Raw genomic sequence first — 21,392 nt, 5'->3', positions numbered from 1 at the left:
TTTGCACATTATAACACCTCCTTATAGCTTTTTTTTGCCAGATCTTAGGTTGCCCACCCCTGCTCTACACGTTAGCGCCAATTCTAGCTAGCGTCACATGAACATATATGCATCCCAAATACGTTTGTGCTGAATGCCATTTAAGCTGCTTTGTGGAGGAAATCAAATTGAAATGCTCAATTGCTCTTTTTGTGTGTCGAGTGAGAGGAGCAGCTTTAACCAAGTGAGTGTGGCTCATTTAGTCAAACCACTCCTTTGCATTTTCATCAAAATCCTTCAAATGAAAGCTGCTTTACACATTTCCAGTGTATATCTGAACATTTATGCACACAACCGTTCAAAAGTTTGGGGGACACTTGGAAATGTCTTCATTTTTTTTTCTTTTTAAACAACGTCTGGACTGTATTTCTGATCAATTCAAAGTGTGTGTGTGTGCACACAACAACACACGCACACAACAGTTGCATACATACGCTGAGGAATGTGTGTGTACCTTACGAAGCGTACTATTGACTTCAATGTAAAAAAGGCTTACTGTTAAACTTAGTGCTAATGTTGTCCAGCGATGTGGCCATAAAGGACTTCTTCAGACAAGGCAAAAGGCTTCACAATCAGTAATAACTTAAACACATCACTTATCATAAATAATAATAATAATAATAATAATAATGACTCAGCAGAGGTGTTTTTTGAGCATCATAAATAGTGTTAAATGCCAATACTGTCCTCTTATCTTTTAAGTGAGAAGATTCCGTGTGAGGAGTAGCTGCTTCATGTTGAGAGTGGAGACATGACCTTGAATATTGAGCGTGACTCATTCTCGCGGTACCGCAACTGCGGCACTCATTAAGCAAGTCCAGAAGTGCACCTAAGGTGGCGTTTGGTTTGGCAAAAGCGAGCATCTCTCAGGTCTCTCTTTTGTGCATTTGCGGTGCCAGGTAACTGCCGTAAAAAAATGTGAACAATACAAAGAGGGGGGGGGGGGGGGGGGGGGCAAAAAAATAAAAAAATAAATCAGGTCTTCTGATCCTGCAGGCCACCCTTTTAAGTGTGTTACACGTCGTCCATCTTGGTCCTCGCCGTGTTGCAAGAGAGCGAGAGAGTACCTGAGCTATTTTCAGAGCAGGTCTGCAGGGTCCACGGCAGGGATGGGCTGCCTCCAGAAGCAGAAAGAGCTGAATTCCGGCATGGCAAAAGCTTCGTTCTGCTCCTTGCTCAGCAGCGGGAACACGTGCTCCACCAGCTCGCTGAGCCTGCAGTAACTGGATAAACAACAGATCGTCTTAAAAAGGAGGACATACTACAGAAAATAGATTTTTGAATTGATTGTATACAAAAGGTTGTCTGTCTGTCTTGAGTGCCTATCCACCCATCAACTGTGAAGTTAACCAACTAAGTGGCTTGAATTCATTGCAACCAAGCTCGCAACTCAAAACACTTGTAATTTTTTTCCCCATTAAAACAAATGGAAATGCCATGAATCCGTTCCAGGCTCGCTCCCACTGACAAATGAACCCACATTTTGTTTTGTTTTTTAATAAGAAGGAAATGCTGACTGGTGTACGTACGAGGACTTGTTGCCCTTGGTCTGCTCCTGGATCAGCTCTCCCTTGGGGTTGACCGTGAATATTCGGCAAACGGGAACTCCCACCTCCTTGTAGGCAAACACGTCCTACACAGACAACACTTTATATGATTATACAGTGGACGTAAACCTGACGGTACAAGTAAGTCATGGATTTAAAATAAAATAGGTTGTAAAGCTCGATGTGCGTTCATCCCAACAGCTCAAGTCCTAAAGGACTTTGTTCAACACGCAATTAAGAGTAGAAACATACTACACCCAGCATCATATTAGCAACAAGTTTCCAGATATCTGCCACCTAATGCATGTCATGATGACACATCAAGAGTGTGTCACTTTTTCTTGGGAGAGACGCAGTCATCTGCTTGTTTTGATGCGGCTGGAGGTATTCACTGCATTAGATCACATGACGTCGTTTGTTTGCGTCATGTCTGGTGAAAACTCACGTTGGCTCGGTTGCCAAAGGCGGCGTGGAACGGCTGCTTATTGTGCTGGAACAAGTTCTTGATGTCCGTCAGGCATTCGATCTTGAAGATCTCGGGTTTCTTCTCGATGACCTCCCTGAGGAAACACAAGCCGGGGATGATTATAGCCTCACTTACGTTGGACAGGCATGTCGTGGAGCAAGAATTTCCTCGTGCCCAGTACAAACACAATGACAGACTATTATGACAGATGCAGCAGGCGAGGCCTGGAGACGTTGCTGTGGTTACGAGCGGAGACGACGACATAGCAGCAGAAAATATAGACCGTCCAATGTAATTAAAGTGAAAATGCTCTATAATCCAGAGCTCTGTTTCGCACAACACACTGTACATTTCGGACAAATGTCAACAACGGAAGCCAAGAGGGCTTTGGTGCTTCCTGTGTGAAAAAAAAAAAAAAATCAAACAGAAGTAGTCTTCTGAATCTTATTGTTTCCAGTCTACAGTCCCCTCCAAAACTACTGCAAGCGCTACATCAATTTCTTTGTTTTTGATGTATACAGGAGATATTTAGATTACAGAGCAAAAGTTCAAAATTACAGCTTTTATTTCATGGTATTTGCATTGCGATGTGTTGAACAACTCAGGACAGAGCACATTTGGTTTGAAGTCCCACCACTTTCAATAAAGAAGAAATATACATGCCACACCACCAGATGCGAACAAATCATCAACAAAAATAAGGTCAGACTGGATTTTGCAAAGTACAGATGAGTCAAAAAACGTTTTGGAAGAAATGTTTAAGTACCGATGAGAGCAAAGTGATGTAAAGGCCAAGTAAGGAGAAAGAAAGGATCTGCTTTTGGTCCAAGACACACAAGCACATCTGTGAAGCATGGAAGAGGTCATGTCAAGGCTTGAGCTTGCATTGCTTACTCTGGTACGGGCTCACTCGTCTTCACTGATGATGTAACTCATTATGGTAGCAGCAGAATGAATTCTCAAGTCTACAAATGCATTTTGTCTGGCAGTTTACACAAAAATACATCCAAACTAATAGGGAGAAACGTCATCAAGTAACAAGATAAAAACCCAAAACAACTGCACTGCCAACACAACAAAGGGCTTGTTGTTGGGTGCTCACCGCATAATGTGCAGAGCAGGCTTCGTACGTGGTCTATTTTTCACTCATTTTGCACAATGAGTCCAATGTAACAGGGAGAAGTCGGTCATTCAAAATAAAATATTGTTAATGAATTGGGCTATGTGTGTTGTTGTGGTAACGTTTGTCTTTTGCTGAGATGTGTTATTTCAGAGTTTTCGGAACACACCACGTGGCGCATGGGATGGGAGGGGTGTGCGGGTGAGAGAAGGGAGCGCACAGGGAGGGAGAGAGGAAGTTCCGTGTGACTCTTGACTAAAATATGGTTGTTGCTCTGAGGGGAGGAGCTTTAGTCAGGCCAAAGCTTTGTCGAATAGAATGAAAGATATTTGCCGCCCTCTTGTGGTATCTATAAGAAATTACAAATCTTTGTGCATAAGCGACAACTAGACAGTCGTTAATTTGCGCTATTTGCAACAGGGCTCAGTCCCTAACCGTGCAAGTTGTTTGTATTCAGCAATGAGAGATGTTATAATACAATTTATGTCAAGTGAAAGCAGAGTTGAAACTGAAATTTTAGTCTGTGTGTTTGCGTTACCTGTGGAAGGCCGAGAAGAGGCTGCTGGGGGACAGCATGAGGGGCCCGCGGGGCAGGATAGTGCCACCGTCATTGACCCACTGCAGGTAGCCCCTCGTCATGTCCGCCATGCCGATGGCGCGAGCCGAGCAGTACAAGAACTTGTAGCCGTTCCTGCCGACAGGGGAAAGAGAAGACATGGCAAACCGCTAAGAATAGCTGCGTAATTAGATTGGTTATATTGGAGTAATCAGAAAGTGAAACAAATTCTTTACATATGGTCTTCATAATTAAAGACCAGGAGTGTGTCCATTTTTTTGTATGTCGATGGAATGACTTTGGATGCGGTTAAATTAGCCAATGGTGGCTTTGCACAATCGCTACTCATCTGCAGTCTGGATACAGGTGTACAGCTCCTTCTCCGGAGGGAGTCTCAAAGTTTTTCACAACATCACAAAGTTGTATTAATTTTGTTGAACCCCCCCACCAGACAGACTCGTCCACCCAAAACCAAGTGATTTTAACTAGACTGTGAGAAGTAGAAATTAAGTGTTCTGTAATTATTTTTCCTTTGAGTATTTTGACAGAAACATGATATGAAGACATCTGGGAACTGTAAGTTTGGTAATAAAAGAATTCATAATAAAGTACGTCTGTTTAAGCAACCCTCATAAATGCGGGGCCACAATAAAGGCAAACCCTACAACGTGACAACTGTGAATCAAGCACAGCTGCTTCTTCCTCTGTCATCAACTGTCACTGTGCACTTACTCAGCTACTGAGTGATAGAGCTTGGCAATCCCCTGGTGGGTCCAGTCCTTCCCAAGCTGTGGCAGGATCTGTCCAAACACGTCAGACCTGGAAGTGACAGAACTGATGTGATGCGACTATCAGAAATGAGAACATAACGTAGTCTTCTTGTATAAAGTAAGATTAGCTGCACATGGGAAAGGATGGAGCATCTCAAATGTAAACGAGCTCATTATGGCGCCTTGTGAGCGCGGCGCTAACTGAAGCCGCATGTCACGAGTCTCCTGTGGGGTCATGCCGAATAATGAGCCACAGTCTATCTGGGTCGTTTGATGTGTGGGCCACCTATGCAACTTTACCGAGCAGGCTATGGGGGTAATGGAAGTCAACATCAGTGGCGTGTCGGAGGTGAGCTTAAAGCTAATTAAAAAGCGAATGCGTAATTAGAAATCCTATTAGAATGAGACAATATGTGCTATTTTGAGAGGGGTAAACATGTCTCGAGCAATTTACTCGAGAAAATGCATCATGACACCTTGGCATACTCTATAATTGCCTTCATCGAAAAGATAACTCGCATGAAAAAGTCTTATTTTATCATGAGTGTGCTCTTATCATTACGTCCCACTGTCAATTAAACAGTTGCTTGCAAAGAGTCGATGCGATACAACGATTTATATATCGTAGATACGATACAAAACGTCTTGTTGTACAATATAACAGTATGTTTTGGGGCGTTTTGTACATACATATATGAGTAACATGGAGATGCTTGCACTAGATTCAGCAGAAAGAAAATGTGCATTTGCATTGGAACATTTCGCTCGTTGCTACTGAGAGAATGCTGTAGTTTGATATGCTCCACTAAATAATAGGCTTGCGCTGAGCAGAGTTTCTTCATTTCCAGCTCAGCATAAATTAACATCCATCTGCTTGTGAACTGTAGCCATCCCCATGACTTTATTCTCCAATCAACATCTCTTAATAAGGTTCTCCTTTAACACAGCGCCCCCAATGGTCAGACTGAGACATCACAGTCTGTCCTTCAGAAGTTGACGACAATCTTGTGTTCCCGAGACTCATCCTCTGAAACAATTCATTTACTTACGTCATTTCTGATAGATAAAGCTACTATTGATTATTTTGGGGCCTACTTGGTGATGGTCCCGTCAATGTCAGAGATGATGACTTTGTCATCCCAGTTCCACAGGTAGATGGTGCCCTCGCAGCGGCACGTGCCTTGGTACTGCGTGGTGATGCTGAACGTCACGTCGTTGGGGCCTTCCTTCAGTTTCAGACTGGCCTGGTAGCGCAAATACAAAAATCCAGAAAAACAACTCATACTCATGTTAAAGATGTCTTCAGTTTAGGGTTAGGCAATTACAATCTATGATTGCAATTAGTGATCATGATAGATTTCACGTCATTTACAGTAATCAGATGTGAGCGTGTCAACTGTGCTTAAATGTCACTATACGTTCTTCGATACTTTTGTTCTCTTTGCAATCCCAATGTCTTCAGTTGTTCTGCGTGTTAATTGCTTTTAGATGTTGTACTTATGTTGTGTGAAAAACATTAACAAAAGAGTATCATGTTTCTAAACAGAACTTTTTCAAAGTTGATGGTCTTTCGACAACAGCAATCATCCACTATTGGCGGCGCCAGAAATGCTTTAAAAAAAACATGAACCAGATGGTTGCATCCTCCAGGCAAATAATTTGAAAATGGCACGATCGTTGTCAAGATGTTTCATTAATGATACTAAAAACAGACTAAAGAGACGCCGCCGAGTTATAATGCCTACGGGTGCTTATTTGTGTTCAAAATACAAAGATGTTACGTCATATACAGGTGGAATCTTACTTTTTCTACACACTAGCATGTGTACTGCTATTACTGGCTGGTGATCAGAAAGCCTTCATTTTTATACATGGAAGTTTTATTTCTATTTCTATTAATTGGTTGCGTGATTTAAGAAGTGATTTAAGAAGTGTCGTAAACATTTACATATGTTTCATGAATCGTAAATAGTAATAGTAAAGTTACCGATTTGTTTGCATTATTGTTGTAATTTGCACTTGAATGTGTGCCATAACAGTATAGCATATACTTATGTTAACAGAACACCTGTGCGGCAGAATTATGTCATGCATGTCGAAGTACTTAGTAAACTTATACCTGTAATTGTAGTAGACAAACTTTCTTAGACATGAATAAATGTATTATTTGCCTTAATCTTAACCGATTATACATAATAAATCTGATATTGTTTATTGTAATGGTTTGTTGACAAACACATTAGAAAAGGACCTAGAAAAAATTGTAATCGCAATGTTGAGGGGAATAAAAATCCAAATTTGATTTTTCATAATCATTCAATAGATACTGTAAACTAGTTCTGTATTAGTATTTTTTTGTGCTCTAAATGTGCTGAGTTGTTGAGCAAAAATTGTTAATCTCAAAAATGTGAATCTTTTTCATTGTGTTTTCAATAATCTTAAATACATTAGTAAAATATTGATCTGCTGAAGTTTATTCTTTCTAGTTATCAGTACAGATGACTTTTAAAATTGGCAGTTTAAAAATGATAAGAAAAAAAAAAAAAGGGTCAAAAACTGCTTTTTTTGCCTTATCACTCTGCCCTCGTTCAGATCCCTTCTCTACATGACCACACAAAAACTAACTGTTTTGGACAATCCAATACAACAACAATCCACCCTTGATCGATTTCAGTAATTCCACCTATCCATCTATCAATTTACCTGTAGTATCTATCAACCTTTCAATCCTTCGAGTCTACCTACCTATTAATAAACCTACCACAGTAGTCTATCCAAAAACCTTTCAAAATAACTAAATACCCAGACATCAGTTTTGCAATATACAAATATATTGCAATTTAGGTTTTTAAATTTGAATGGGGAAGTACTAATTTCATCCAGCAGATGGAGCTCATAAATGGGAAATGAACTACAAACAGGCATTTATTTGAACCTCGTTCTATTTTCCCGCCTTATATCACGTTGCTTAAAAAGTTATAAGCACACTCACGATCTGATCAGAGGAGAGGCGTAGCGACTTCCTGTAGGCGTGAGCGCCGAGATGCTGCTGACTGTCATTAAGATGGTGTCTCTCCTGACACGACGCAGCGCTCACCTCCTTGCACTCTTCGTCACTGGACGAGTCAGCGCTTTTAGTCCTTTAACAATACATTTAGTTTAATAAATTTACAGCACAACAATGTAGACATTAAATAATTCGTTGTAAGAGACTAGTACTCACAGTAAAGTGAGATTCTCCTGTGTCATGGCGGGTCCTTCGTCCGCCGACTGAGACTGTTCCTTGGTTTGAAGCTTTGTCTCAGACTGCAATAAAATGGAACTACATCTAGAACGCGACTATATTCACACTATCACACTAACAAAAATATTGTCAAACAACACACAAACCTGCTTGATTGCACTGTCCCCTCGTTTTCCCCAGAACCACCAGCGGCCTGACTTCTTTGGCATCTTCTCCTTCACCCAGGCCTCCTCTGTAGCCTGAATCATATGATGCAGTCTTCAGATTCAAGCTAGCGACAATTGTACAGAGTGGAAGCACACTAATAACTTCTAATTACCTTGGGTAAATTCTTCTGAAATGCTTGGAGACTTAGAATCAAGGGTGCGGCAAGCGTCCAGTTGTAATATCTAAGAACACCAAATGAGTTGAGAACCAGTTATTGACTGCATTAGTCGGTTGTGTTCATTTCAGTTTTGAAAATAAACAATGCTTACCTATTGCCTATCTTAACAACAAGGTTGGGGTTATCTATAATAGCTGGATTTTCAGCAAATTCGTGGTAAGTGATGATGTGTTCCATGAACTTTTCTGAAGAGAGAAGAGAACAGTTTCAGGACTTCCAAAAAGGTTTGTCAGCTGTTTGCATTTTTTTTTCAGATTGAAACATTGCGAAATTGGTAGGATGACATGTTTAACAGATAAATCGTGATGGAAATTTCAAACGATTAGTAATAAAACAATAATTATGGCTAATACCATATTAGCCATGCGCTTTGCTGTGGGCGCCACCTACAAGTTGCATTTACATGAATTCAATATTGCAGTGGAGGAAAAACAGCCCTTAAGTACAGGCCAGGTATTCTAAACTTCAACTTCAAAAGTTCAAATATGACCAAGTTGAAGGTACGCGTTAAGGCTTAGTCTGCTCAATTTGAAATAATATCCCCATTCTTATTTGTCAACCAAAATCTCATTGGAATTTGACTTGATTTGAAATAATACAGTAAACTGTGATTGTTCATACCTGTATATCTCTAAAATGGATTAATTATGTTTTTTGTTTTTATTCATTTAGCTCATTAACTAGCTGGCAAATTGATTTATTGTTAATACAACAAAAACAAAAAAAAAAGTAAATTATACCCATTTCTAAAATAAAAATTGGGTAATTAATTAAAACTAAATTCATTATACACTGCGCACTGCTTTACAACCTGTTTTGAGGATCTGTTATCGAAGGTCGTCGAAACTGGTTATCCCAAAACCCAAGAATGACTAATGTAACCATGACAACCTGGGGCAGTTACAGCTAAAGCGTACTTCCACTACCTTTGGATATCTCTGCATTCTCTGTCAGGCCTCCACACAGTGACAGAGTGACGTCCGGGAGGTCGCTGGCTGAATCCGACAGACACTCGGTGCCGCTGTCGGCCGCAGCACTGCCGACCGACTGCGGCGACTGCGAACCCGAGCAAATCTCTGTTTCCATCCAATGCTTGCCAGCCGCCTCAGCCTCACTGCAGTAAGAGAACACGAGGTAAGATCACGTCGTACCGTTTCTTTTAACATCATCAGCAGTCTAACCTCTTGGGAAAGTATCTGGCAGCTACATCGGGCTCAAGTGCATTAAGGTCATCCAGGTAGATGTCCTCAGGACCCTGATGATGGCTCCTCTTCGGTACGCCTACGTTCACCAAAATAATTAGACACCAGCTCAAGACTAGGGCTGGGTGATTTGGCCTTGATTAATTTGGCAGAAATTGGGCTTCAGAATTTAATATATTTTCCCCTTTGCTTATAGTAAAAGGAAATGACAATGACACTATACAAAAGAAGTTTTCATTTTTTCCCCACATTGGAATTTGCTTGAGATCTCCTGATACTAAATGAACGTTCAAACCTTTTTTTTCACGCCACGTTTTTTTTCCCTATCTAAATATAAATATGTGTGTCCTCTTGGAATTACATTTCCACCAAAACACCTACACTTATGTAATGACGACCCTGAATGAATTCACATTTTAAATGTTCAACAATTTTATAAAAACTGGGCCGTCAAATCGCATGGCTCATATTTCTGTCAAAGAGTAACAGTACAAACACCCAGCTGTCTGTTTCTTCACGGGAATTAAAGGCACTATGCTTTTTTTTAAATATAGGTTGAAAGCGCGTTTGGAAAGGTCGCTCATTATAGTAAAGAAATTGCTGAAATGTCAACACTGATTTTGGTTTTGGGTGCAGCAAACCACACGTGAAGTAAACCAAGCTTGTGTATCTACTAGTGCTGCAGTGGAGAAGGAAGGCTGAGCGTCTGTAAAGACAACTCCTCTCTGTGGGCAGCCATATTGTTGGCGCAAGCAGTATCTGTCAGCAACGACGCCCTTTACACTTCGAAACCAGTCCCAAAAACAATCCGAAGCAATAAACTCAAATTAACCAATAAAATTAATTAATCGCCCAACCCTACTAATGCCAAGTGATGAAATCAAACCTACCTTTCTTCTTAGAGGGCGAGTCGCTCTGCTGGCTGTTGCCAGGGGTGGAGGTGACCACATTGTACGGCAGCATGTCCACAGGTTCTGTGAGAGTAGCAAGACTTATGGTAGTGGAGGTGTTCGTGAGCGTGCGTGGCTCGGGTTTGACGATGCCGCACGCCAGATGGTTGCCATCATCTGTTTCGCCGTAGTCCTCCATAGCCTCGGAGCTAAGGATAACGCGGAAATGGGTGCTCTCGGAAGGGGTGATGGTCACTGTTTTAAGTAGCTCCGCTTTGTCTTTTTTGGTCACCTGGATATTGGCGATCCAAGGAAAGGGAGGAACAACACTAAATAATCTAGAAAAATGTCAATTTGAAGATTAATTTCTTACCTTGGCTGTTTCCGGAAACTCTCCCCAGGTCCACTGCATATGCGACTCGGCTCGCAACAAAGTCTCAGAGGGTCTCACCATCAGTTCAGAGTCACTCTTTGGCGAAAAGGCTTGGGATAAGCCATGGCTGAAGGTACCGACATAAAAATATATACACAAGGTATAGTTTATTAGCCATAGGCGCTGTATTTCTTCAAATACTTCCCATTTATTGACTCTCAGGAGTCGTTTATTTGAACAAAACTTGTGCAAGGGTGGAGCTACACACACCACTACGCAATGATTGGTCAACGGAGAAACGTTACTTCTAAGGGGATTATGAAGTGTACACTGCGAGTTAGAGGTGGAACTTCTCTTCATTGTTCGCAGATAAGTGTGAACACTCTGCTCAGGTATTCACCTGGAGCAAGGCTTTAAGACCACATCAATTTGACTTCATCTATAGTTCTTTGCTCATTACTGCGTTAGTATAGGAAAGTGACTACGGGGCATTCTGTTCTATTTAATTCCTACACATTGCACTGAATGTTCCCTTTCCGCATCCGTAGTTCGAGACTGCATACCAAATTAGTCACCTGTGACACAACCCAGGACGAGTATTAATTCCGGTGTCACCAGAGGTTTGTTTCCTACAGAATCTTATCACGTAAACAGACAATTCTGAGAAACAAGACGTTTTGGCAGTCATTCAGGATTCATAGAAGCTTTACATACTGTATTTCAAATCCCTGCATATGGCCAAAAAACCCACCTGTCACTTGTTGCCCAGTCGCCATCGGAGAGTGCGTAGACATCCAAGTTATGTCTGGCTGCCGGTAGTCTGGGGTCAACATCTCGTATTGTGGACATTGACGGTGATCTGGACACGTGAGGCCCTGAAATATCCTCGTCAGAGCTCAGGTCCATTTCAAACATTTCTTCGTTGGTCGTAGCAGCGGGTGTATTAGCAGCAACAGTCGGGTTAACCGTCATCGGGGGTGTCAGCTCTTCTCGGCGGGGGTCTCCTTTGTGCTTCTTCCTCCGTTTTTTCTTCTTTTTTGTTGACACGGTGGCGGGAGCCGGCGGATCGGGTGGATCTTCCCGGTCAGCCGGGTCGTCGTCTCCCAAGTCTTTTGATGACCGGTGCTCCACCTCCGAGATCCAGAAAAGGTGGCTTTCTGTCGGGATGGGGGATGTGGCCAAGTGGGCGGGGACAATCTGCTGGAGGACAGAGATATCTCTTAGTTCCAAGATAAGGCAAGATTTCAAATTGACAGTGCAGAATAAGCACAAACACAAATTGATTGAGTTACTGGGTTGGGCTGTAACATGACAGAAAATCTGTAAAAATGTTGATCATTGTTTTCCAAAGTAAAAGCAGACATTTGTAAATATCTCGAAAATACAATGGTAATGAGTCTCCTTTCATGGAGGACTTTGGAAATCCAAGATTTGTACCATTTTCAATTCAAAGGGGAATCCATGGTAAAAAAATCGTACATCAAAATACTACTATTAATTTGATCATAAATTGGTCGTTAATTAATTGTCACACCTCTACAACTGACATTGCCAAACACCTCCCTGCTGCCAAGTCATCAACATCACCAAATATTTAAGTATGAGCCGTTCATCAGAAGCTCACGCTAATCTGTGAATCCAACAACAATGGAGCTCTACTTCACTACTGGCTATGAAAGTGAAGAGAATGATCAACATTGGTGGTTGTCGCTTGTACGACTGAATTTCACACACTTAGAGGATAATGAGCAAGGACACCAGTCAAAACAGTGTTTGTAATTACTTTGAAAAATAATCATACAGTGTCACACTTACATTTTGCTGCTCGGTTTCCTGAACGAAAAAAGCCTCGCCATTGTCGCCGAGTTTCATTTGCAACTCCACTGGCTCTCCATTCACTTCTATGTCGATCTGGACAAGAGAGAAAAAATAAAACAGACATATCACTATAAAGCAAGATGAAAGACAGACTTGAATGAGGGTCATTTGGATTTTGCTTCGATTTAGTTGACAAGATTGGTATGCATCCTCTGGGCTTCCAACTTGATCGAAGCACACCCATCCAACCGGTTTCTTTAGTGCTTTATCCTCATTGGACCTGCGGGTGAGCCGACGCTTATCCCAGTTGACTTTGGGTTAAGAGACAGGGAACACCCTGGACAGGTCACCAGCCAATCACAGGGCACATATGGACAAGCAACCATTCACACTCACATCGCCAAATTTTAGTCACCAATGAACTGAACATAGATATAGATCTTTTTGGAAAGTGGGAGAAAACCAGAATTTGAAGCTAGATCCTCTCTACTGCGAAGCAGACGTGCTATCCACAGCACCAACTGCCCGCGTTGAAAATTGCACTCGCTCGCCGGTTCACAAGATTTATTTCCCACACTCTGGGCCCTATGTGGGAATTTACACAAGGCAAGGGATGACGGCAGAGTTTAATGCCTAATTAACTAATGAGCCAGAATAAATGAGCGCTCTCTTTAACCCTGCCAAGCGGGTGACAGCTCACATGCACCAGAAATCGTCTCCAACGGCCATCTGGAGGCAGATCCACCACAGTTGGCTCAATATAGTAAGGAAGAACAATGGTGTATACTTCAAGTCAGCACAATTTAAAAAGACCCATTACTGCAACGTTGACTAAGTATGTTATGTATTCACCCATGTCGTACGTTATTTTTAGTGCAGTAAAAGATGGGATGCTGGTTACAAAACAGCATTTAGCCCCCCTGCAGATTCCACTCCTGCCCACGCATTCAAGTTGTAGTGCTTGTTGCCATGGGAACGGCTCATTCATTCATTCCTACAAGTCCATCAGCATTCTAGGGAGATAGTGAGAAAGTACCAACCTCTCACTAATCCCCCCCACTGACCATTCATCAACATGCAAAGTCTAAATGGGGAAGGCAGCCTGCAAAAGCCTGATTCATTTATTTGTTTGCCTTTTTTCATGTTGCAACTCTGCAGACATGGCACGAAAACAGAATTGGGGGCAAAGTTGACCCTTCAATTTTGCATGGTAGCAGGTAGAGTCTGAATTAGGGCTGTAAGATATGGCCATAAAATATCTAAAACTTGTTCTACATGCACAAAAGGCCATTTCTTTAAATATTGTTCACAAATCCATTTAAATCAGTGTTGATGATCATTTCTTTGAGAGATAATGCATCCCCCCTCTATATGCTGATTAGACAGCATGATTATTGCTCAGATGTGCCTTGGGCTGGCCACAATAAAAGAACACACTGTAATGTGTACTTTTGATTTATTGTGGAGGTCAGAAGGGGGTGGTTACGGTGGTACGGCCACCGTTTGCCTCAGGCAGTGCAATATATCTCCTTGGCATAGAGTTGATCATGTTGTTTATTGTGTCCTGCGGAATGTTGATCCAATCCTCATCAATGACTGTGCAAAGTTGCTGGTAGGCGCTTCAACATGTCTTAATAAAGGCCAATCCAGAGTGAAAAATAATAATAGAATAAAATAATAAATATAATATTCTTCACAGCTAATGGAAAAAATAGTAAAAAACCTCTTTTGCAGCATTCGTATTAAAGAAGCTACTAATAAAGTGCTGCCTTCAGACACGAGTGACCCCACATACAAGTTTTTCACGATAGCAGCCATTGACTGATTTTAGTTATTCATTTTTTGCTTTGACTTGCAAGCACAAATTTGAGACAGAAGCGCAGAACTGTGGAAAGTGACTCAACTCACTTCATAAAAGGCAACAATTTGTCGGATATGATTAGCAATATTCTTCAAAAAGTGATTACAAGCTGTTCATTACCCCTCTCAGATGAAGGTTACAGTCAAAACTAAACATAAAACAAAGATAATTACACGTTGTGTAATTCAAGCCTTCGCTTCCTGAATGGCAACATACAACGCTAAATTGTCCGAACTTTGAGTTCTTATTGTTGGCGGTGCTGGAGCCAAAAAGCATAAACTCATAAATCGGCTCCATGAGGTCAGATATTGTGCAAACATCTTTCACCGTCAAGGCAACTCACCACTTTCTCTTTGGAGCGCAGCACGCCGAGCTTGCCGAAGCGCACGTGGAAGGGCGAACACTGGTAGGTGCCGTCCCGCTGGCGGACGACCACGACGTCAATGCATCCAGACAGCGTGGCCTGGTTGATGCCCTTGTACAGCTCCTTGACGGTGACCAGCACCTGCCCGGCCAGCTGACCCACGTAGTTCATGGTGTCCACCTATGAGCAAAGTGCAATGACTAGTGAGTCGCGCAGGTTTACAATGAAAAACAAAACGCAGGGGAAAATCTCCTTCATTAAAAACTGGCTACTTAACCCTAACGGCAACGTGATGTTTTTGTAAAAGGGAGTAAACAAAGACAGCGAGGCCAGGGTCTCGTTTAGTGGGGCTTGTAAATCTTTGTTGACATAACCTTAAATGTTTGCATCCCCGCTGACCTTTAGTTCAGACAGAGACTCGTCATGGGAGAGGGGAGCTGCTTGGAGATGAAAAACACGGGCGCAAGGGGGGGCATCGTTTTGCTGGCTAAACAAGATGGCAAACTGGATACAAGCAGTGGAAATTTTTCATATAATGATGCAGAGGAGGAATGAAAGATTTTGAAAAAAAATCTAATTGTGATTTTTTTTTCCTCCTTCAACATTGCGACTGTGATTTAATAATGAGTATTTTTTAAAGATCCCCCGCCTCAACAAATAAGCAATTAATCTGTATTACAATAAACAAATTTTACAAACACAAACACAAGCATAAATTAATGAGGTTTTATCTACTTCAATCAGATGTGAACTTACAAAGTATATTGCTTGCACTCTTGTAACTATTTAGCACAACTTTCAAAAATCTTTCCGACAGAGTGTGGCATAAACATAAATTCATAAGTCTGCAACAAATCACAAAAACTCAAGTTCAGATCACATCAATAACGCAAACGAATCAGTGGCTTTACCATGTCAACATGTCCAACCTTTCATGTTTCATGAAACATGATTAGTGAATATGTGGACTGCACTTCTTAAACACACAAAATTACATTGTACTTAACTAAGTGCATGAAAAGTGAGGATTTTTTTTTTCAAATTAATTCCCGCTTTAATGAAATAAACATTTCCAATTTCAAAAACAGGGATGAGCGCCGGCAGGTATCCCAAGATAGGGCGATGAAAACTCATCAAAGTAATGAATAACAAACATCATTTCATCAGTGTCTTCATTATCACATTTCACACACACGTTTTGAATGGCCACAACTCAAGTAGTGCGCAGAGGAGAATTCCTAACTCCGTAAGAAGAAAATCGTCAAACATGTTAAATATTTGTCTAAAAGGTCTCGAGACTCCAGTTGATGCACACCCATAAAGGCAGTCTCAGACATAGGCAAACAACAAATTAGAAAAATTAGTCAAATGCCTTTAGCTAAATGATCCAGAAGTTCCAGGACTTTTCAGTTCTTGGTTTCTTATAGTTCCTGAAACTAAATCGTGTCTCGTGTTTGCAAAGCAGTTGAACAGCAGAATTAACTGCACTCCACCGTAGAAGGAAGACAAATCAAAACAATGGTGAGAATGCAAAAAGTTGTAAAACGACAAACTGTCTTCTTTTGGCCCGGTAACTAAATTTACTGAATAGTCCCAAGTTCCAGGGTAAGCCTCATGCGGTGGAAATGTGCCATAAACCGACTCACCCAGGACCAAGAGGACTTTAGCAGTGGCAAATCATCTAGCTCACTGCTGTCAGTGTTGTCCTCCGTGCTGGTGGTTTCTGAGGATCTCTGTCGCTTCATGGTGTCCACAAGGCCTGATCACACTCCACCATGACGACCACAAGTTCATTGCATAACTAAAATCAACCATCCTCAACGAGTTCTTTATTTATCCCCTGACTTATCACTTTGTTGGCTCACTACACTCTTGTGAAATGCTGTCATAAACTTTATAATTCATGCCGTGTTTTCTTTTTTTTCCACTGGCAGCAGACAGATTTGGCAGAGTTGAGCCAATGAGATGACAGCTTTAAGGTGCTGACGGTTGATAGCGTGGTGTTTTCCCCCCTGATAACAAGGTGTACCCTGCGGAGTGACGTTCACATACACATGGTCACATGAATGATATGATCTTTGCTTGCGTCTGCTTGTTATTGTGACTAATCAGGGAAGTTTGTTGCTTTTTGGTGGCAACGGGCTTGGACGAACAGGACAAATTGATACAATGGCCGGGAGCTACCACGGCACATTAATTCACCTACATCCAAAACATGTGACGGCAAATATGCCCTGTAAAACAGGATAATCCCTGCGGGATTATTACACTTACATACCAATATAGTGTGCTGAAATGAGCCCAACTGTTCTATTGTATGGTACTGTATCATTCTATTACAGTTATCACTAGTTTTTCACGGTCAATTGTGATTGCAACTCCACCGTAAAAAGTAAAAACTGCAAGGTAGAGGTTGAATTATTATTATTATTATCATTATTATTATTAATGTCCGGCGGTTGGGCACACATAGACAAACAACCATCAGCGCTCACACTCATGCCTATGGGCAATTTAGAGTTTCCAATCAACCTGCCATGCATGTTTTTGGAATGTGGGAGGAAACTGGAATACCCGGAGGAAACCCACGCAGGCACGGGGAGAACATGCAAACTCCACACAGGAAGGCCAGAACTGGAATTGAAACCACGACCGATGCCCAGGGAGGGCATCGTGCTAACCAGTCGTCCACCGTGCCGCCTAATACTAATAGTAATAATAATAAGAAGATTTTGTTTTTGTTTTTATTTATTTATTTTTTGGGTGTGGAGGGGTTACGCCTCTATAATGCCGACGCATCTGATTGAAAAAAATAAAATACAATCCAACTTTATTTATACTGCACATTCCACAACAGCTGCAAGTGTAATAAAGCACTTTACATGTTACATAAGATAACAATAAATACAACATCAAAGACAGAGTGGGTAGTACAAAGCAGTCAAATGACTCTCAACCCCTATCATCTTATTAGTACAGCGCTAATGTTAGTCCAAATATTGAGTGGTGATAGACATTTAAATCTGCATATGCCTGATCAAATTCAGATAAAAGCATATAATATATATTGATATGCATATTGCATCGGCCATTACCGATACTTAATTCGATATATTATGCAGCCCTAATTCAAATCCTATCATTTGTATTTGGAAAGAAATTGTGCCTAAATCTGAAATGTTTTTTGAGTAATTCAGCAGATATGTATCCTAACAATATTACTATTGTTTGGGCGAGGATATGCCACTGCACAACTGGTTGTTGATTGAGGGACAACAACAATGTGTCCTAGCAGACTGACAATAGAGACGCACAAGGATCACATTGCACTCATTTGAGCTTGCGTTACGCCATCAACAAGTGTGCTGAATGGAAATATCGAGCGGCGCACACAGACAACACCGGTTCTCAAATCATTGACAGCAATATGAAAAACAAAGTGGAAGCTCCCTTTTTGAACATTTACCATCACACAAATATGCATGAAATCAACCACAAACACAATTTAAAATGTTCAAAGAGAACATCAACAATCTTTTAAGTGTGCATAGCAGGTAGCGTGAGATGCTAACATAATCAGTCTCCATCTTGACTGAGTGGTCCTTCTTGGTAAATGGTTCAAATTCAAATCTAACGTTACACACAAGTCACACAAGATTCAAATAAAAAAAAAAATTTCTGGTGTGAAAATGTGAGTTTCTAAAATAAGGAATAAAAAAACTATAAACAGAAACACAGTAATCCAAATCAAAGTCCCCTGCTGACCCTCGGAAGTCAACAGGAACAAAAACAGAAAGTAAAGACCCACAAAGATAAATTAAAACAAATGGACTCAAAGGTGTGACACAATTCAGAGAGGATCCAAATCAATGCGCTTTGTTGACAGTTTCTTCATACTCTGGGTGACACGAGTCCTCGAATAATTCTAAGTACCTTGATTTTAAAAAAATGTAGTCAAGAGAGCCGTCAACATTGGCTTGGTACTAGAGAGAGTGTTATCGAACCAAAACTAAGGGAATCAAAAATAAGAATAACAAACCAATCAACATATAACCAGGAACAGCACATAGACAACTAAAAAGCACCACATCGGTCACAGATGATCCAAATCAAAGTCCTCTGTTGAAACTTAAGCTACCAGACAACTAAAAAGCACCACATTGGTCACAGATGATCCAAATCAAAGTCCTCTGTTAAAACTTAAGCTACCACAATAAAACCAGTAAGAAAGAGATGCAAACAGATGAAACTCAAACGCAAAACACCAGCCAAAGAAGAGCCTGAGCAAAATGCTTTGAGACAAAAACATTGTTGATAACAGCCGAACTGGTAATCCAGCAAAATACAAGTAGCAGGCAAACAAACAGCCCATTAAAATCATATGCGACTAAAAAGGAAGCAGAAACCTACCAAAATAAAACCGAAAGAGGAAGAAACAGATGATAGCGATCTAATGATACACTCAATTTTTTCTTTTTTTTTTAGTAGATGTACATTGTAAGCAGTTTAAATAAATTTTAAATCAATTTGCGATTAATCGCTAAATACATGAGATGGATTCCAATCCAAATCAAATAAGTGACTTGTTGACAATCCAAGAGTCTTGTCAAGCTACCGGGAATTGACACAGGAAGCAGAAACTTAACGAAATAAAATTAGCAGCAGCACAAGCAAATTAAGTCAATGTACCTCATCGGTCACAAAAGATCGAAGTATAAGTCCTTAGTTGGTAACACATAGGCCAATACCATAGTCCTCTCAAGCTAATAGGAACAGGGCCAAAAAAAAAGGTACCACCAAAATAAAAGCAGAAACAACACTTGTGCGTTAAAAGACTCGGCATCACTAGCAAAAAGTAAAAAGACACCAATATTGTTTTGCTTTAAATGAGGCGCCTTACCTTACGATACTTTAGTAGTGGCTGAAATGAAGTCGAGTCGAGTCGCACTATGACAGAAATATCTTCTCAACACTCTTACAAATATTGGCTAATACGTGCTGACTGAGACATTTTGACTGGCCTCTCAGACTTGTGTGACTAACTGATTAGGAAACAGTAATGCTCATGTGACATATTTACATGAAATGCCTGAGGGAGGAGAATGTTGTTCTTCATCTGCATTGCCTCCTCAAATTGCGATTAATTTCCTCACAATTCGAGGTTCATGTCTCGCTTTGGACAAATCAATGGCGACCTGTTGTTGGAGGGTTGCTAGTTCGGCTTCTAAGAACTGTCAGGTTCCCTTGAGCAAGGCACCCCACGCCTGCATCTTAAGGGATAATAGTGAGTATAATGAATATTTCGACGTTTTGGGAAAGCAAGAGTGGCCATGGATCTATTGTGTCGATAACCGGTTGAAGCGAGTGCACACCTTTATTGACGACGAGTTTGACAGGACACGATCTAATTATTGGGAAAATTCCACTACAGAAATAAGCTAAAAAAAACACACTTTTGAGAAACTGCCACTTGCCGTTATGTGACCCCTTCGAATCTTCAAATTCCTCCCACTGACTCACAACAAGAAATCGCCTCATATTGTACAAATGTCAAGTTAAAAAAAAGCCAATTCGGCGAACGAAGCTAGTATGTGCACATGTTACAACTTAAAACTAAGATGACTCATAAACGTCATTGCGGGATTTGAACGTCACGGCTGTATTCGTGGGAAAGGACAAGGGACAAATGGTGGGGGGAAATAAACTCTCAAGCGATGGCGAATGGTGGATGTTTGAGAAACAAGTGAAGCAAGTTGAAATGGGAGAAGCCCAAAATGAATGAGCCGTGGTCGTCCGTCGGCTAGCTGCTGTTGACTTCACGTCGGCTTCTCAGTAAAATGACAACCGGTAAGAAGCGACACACGCCATCTGTTCACACCCGAAAACAAACTATTTCTACTCGTCGGGGGGTATTTAGTGAACAACTCCAATTCCCACAAATAAATGAAAAGAAATGAATCATTCGAAGGTGGAAAAAATGTCAGCTAGCTTCGATGCTAACTACCGCTAGCTGCCTGGCGACGAGACAAGATGACAAGCGTCGCCCAAAAAATACATTTTATTACATTTTATAAAAAAAATAAAACATGTAGCTACAGTATATTCTTTAAAATGTACCTTCTGTTGTCTTCAATGGAGGTTTGTTTATCAGTGGGTCCCCATGTCCTCCATGTCGTCCTCTTCCCCCCTTGGGTGGAACTATTACTAGGAATACTACTACTTCTCCACCTCCCCGAATGACTGGCGCGGCCACGGCGGAGCAGAGTTGCCAGTTGCAAATGAGGGAAGCACTCCTCGATTTCCTTCAAAAGTACAGCAGGCCGACTGGATGGGAGGGTTGCTGAGACTGTCACGTGTTGGAAGCCTTGTATGACCATCTGATTTGCTTCTCCTCACGAGGGTCGCGGACATCCTGGAGCCTATCCCAACTGTATTCGGCAGTTGGTGGGTGCACCCTCAACTGGTTGCCAGCCAATCGCAGGGCACACAGACAAACAACCATCCGCTCTCACACTCAAACCTCGGGGCAAGTTAGAGCAGATGTGGGCAAACTACGGCCCGGGGCCACATGCGGCCCGTTAAATGTTTTAATCCGGCCCGCCGAACTTGAAAAATATTAAATGAATAAACCTTGTTAAAGTTTTATTTTCTAAACACTGTGTTTTTTTTAAAGACATATATTGTTGTAATGCTTTTGTTCACTTTCATTTATAATTAAATGTATTTTTTTTCCTCAGATGAGGTGAGCTTACCAAAA

General features: G+C 41.2%; 1 protein-coding gene across 3 annotated transcripts; it reads right to left on the bottom strand.

Moving 5' to 3' along the window:
- Positions 1 to 390: 390 nt before the first annotated feature.
- On the bottom strand, positions 391 to 21,160 carry lpin2 (lipin 2). 3 transcript variants are annotated; one of them, XM_088310525.1, is made up of 20 exons: positions 20,753 to 21,160; positions 14,615 to 14,815; positions 12,408 to 12,503; positions 11,344 to 11,792; positions 10,593 to 10,719; positions 10,220 to 10,511; positions 9,309 to 9,408; positions 9,054 to 9,241; positions 8,219 to 8,312; positions 8,062 to 8,131; positions 7,889 to 7,981; positions 7,722 to 7,804; positions 7,491 to 7,638; positions 5,594 to 5,742; positions 4,461 to 4,547; positions 3,711 to 3,863; positions 2,032 to 2,146; positions 1,569 to 1,672; positions 1,107 to 1,262; positions 391 to 942 (listed from the first exon to the last, which is right to left on the bottom strand). In XM_088310525.1, exons 2-19 carry the CDS (start codon positions 14,804 to 14,806, stop codon positions 1,118 to 1,120), a joined length of 2,685 nt encoding a protein of 894 aa, XP_088166651.1. In that variant the 5' UTR covers positions 14,807 to 14,815; positions 20,753 to 21,160; the 3' UTR covers positions 391 to 942; positions 1,107 to 1,117. The 3 variants fall into 3 exon arrangements, with proteins under 3 accessions (XP_088166651.1, XP_088166653.1, XP_088166652.1); XM_088310527.1 differs by lacking the exon at positions 391 to 942 and having other exon boundaries at positions 989 to 1,262; positions 11,344 to 11,789; positions 20,753 to 21,159; XM_088310526.1 differs by lacking the exons at positions 391 to 942; positions 20,753 to 21,160 and adding an exon at positions 19,536 to 19,665 and having other exon boundaries at positions 989 to 1,262.
- Positions 21,161 to 21,392: the final 232 nt, after the last annotated feature.

Source organism: Idiotropiscis lumnitzeri, chromosome 12, assembly GCF_059441095.1.
Source record: "Idiotropiscis lumnitzeri isolate Australia: NSW breed Sydney's pygmy pipehorse chromosome 12, RoL_Ilum_1.0, whole genome shotgun sequence".
In the NCBI taxonomy this organism is placed as follows: domain Eukaryota; kingdom Metazoa; phylum Chordata; class Actinopteri; order Syngnathiformes; family Syngnathidae; genus Idiotropiscis; species Idiotropiscis lumnitzeri.
Note: the sequence above shows the minus strand (reverse complement) of the source record. Positions and strands in the feature narration are given on the sequence as shown.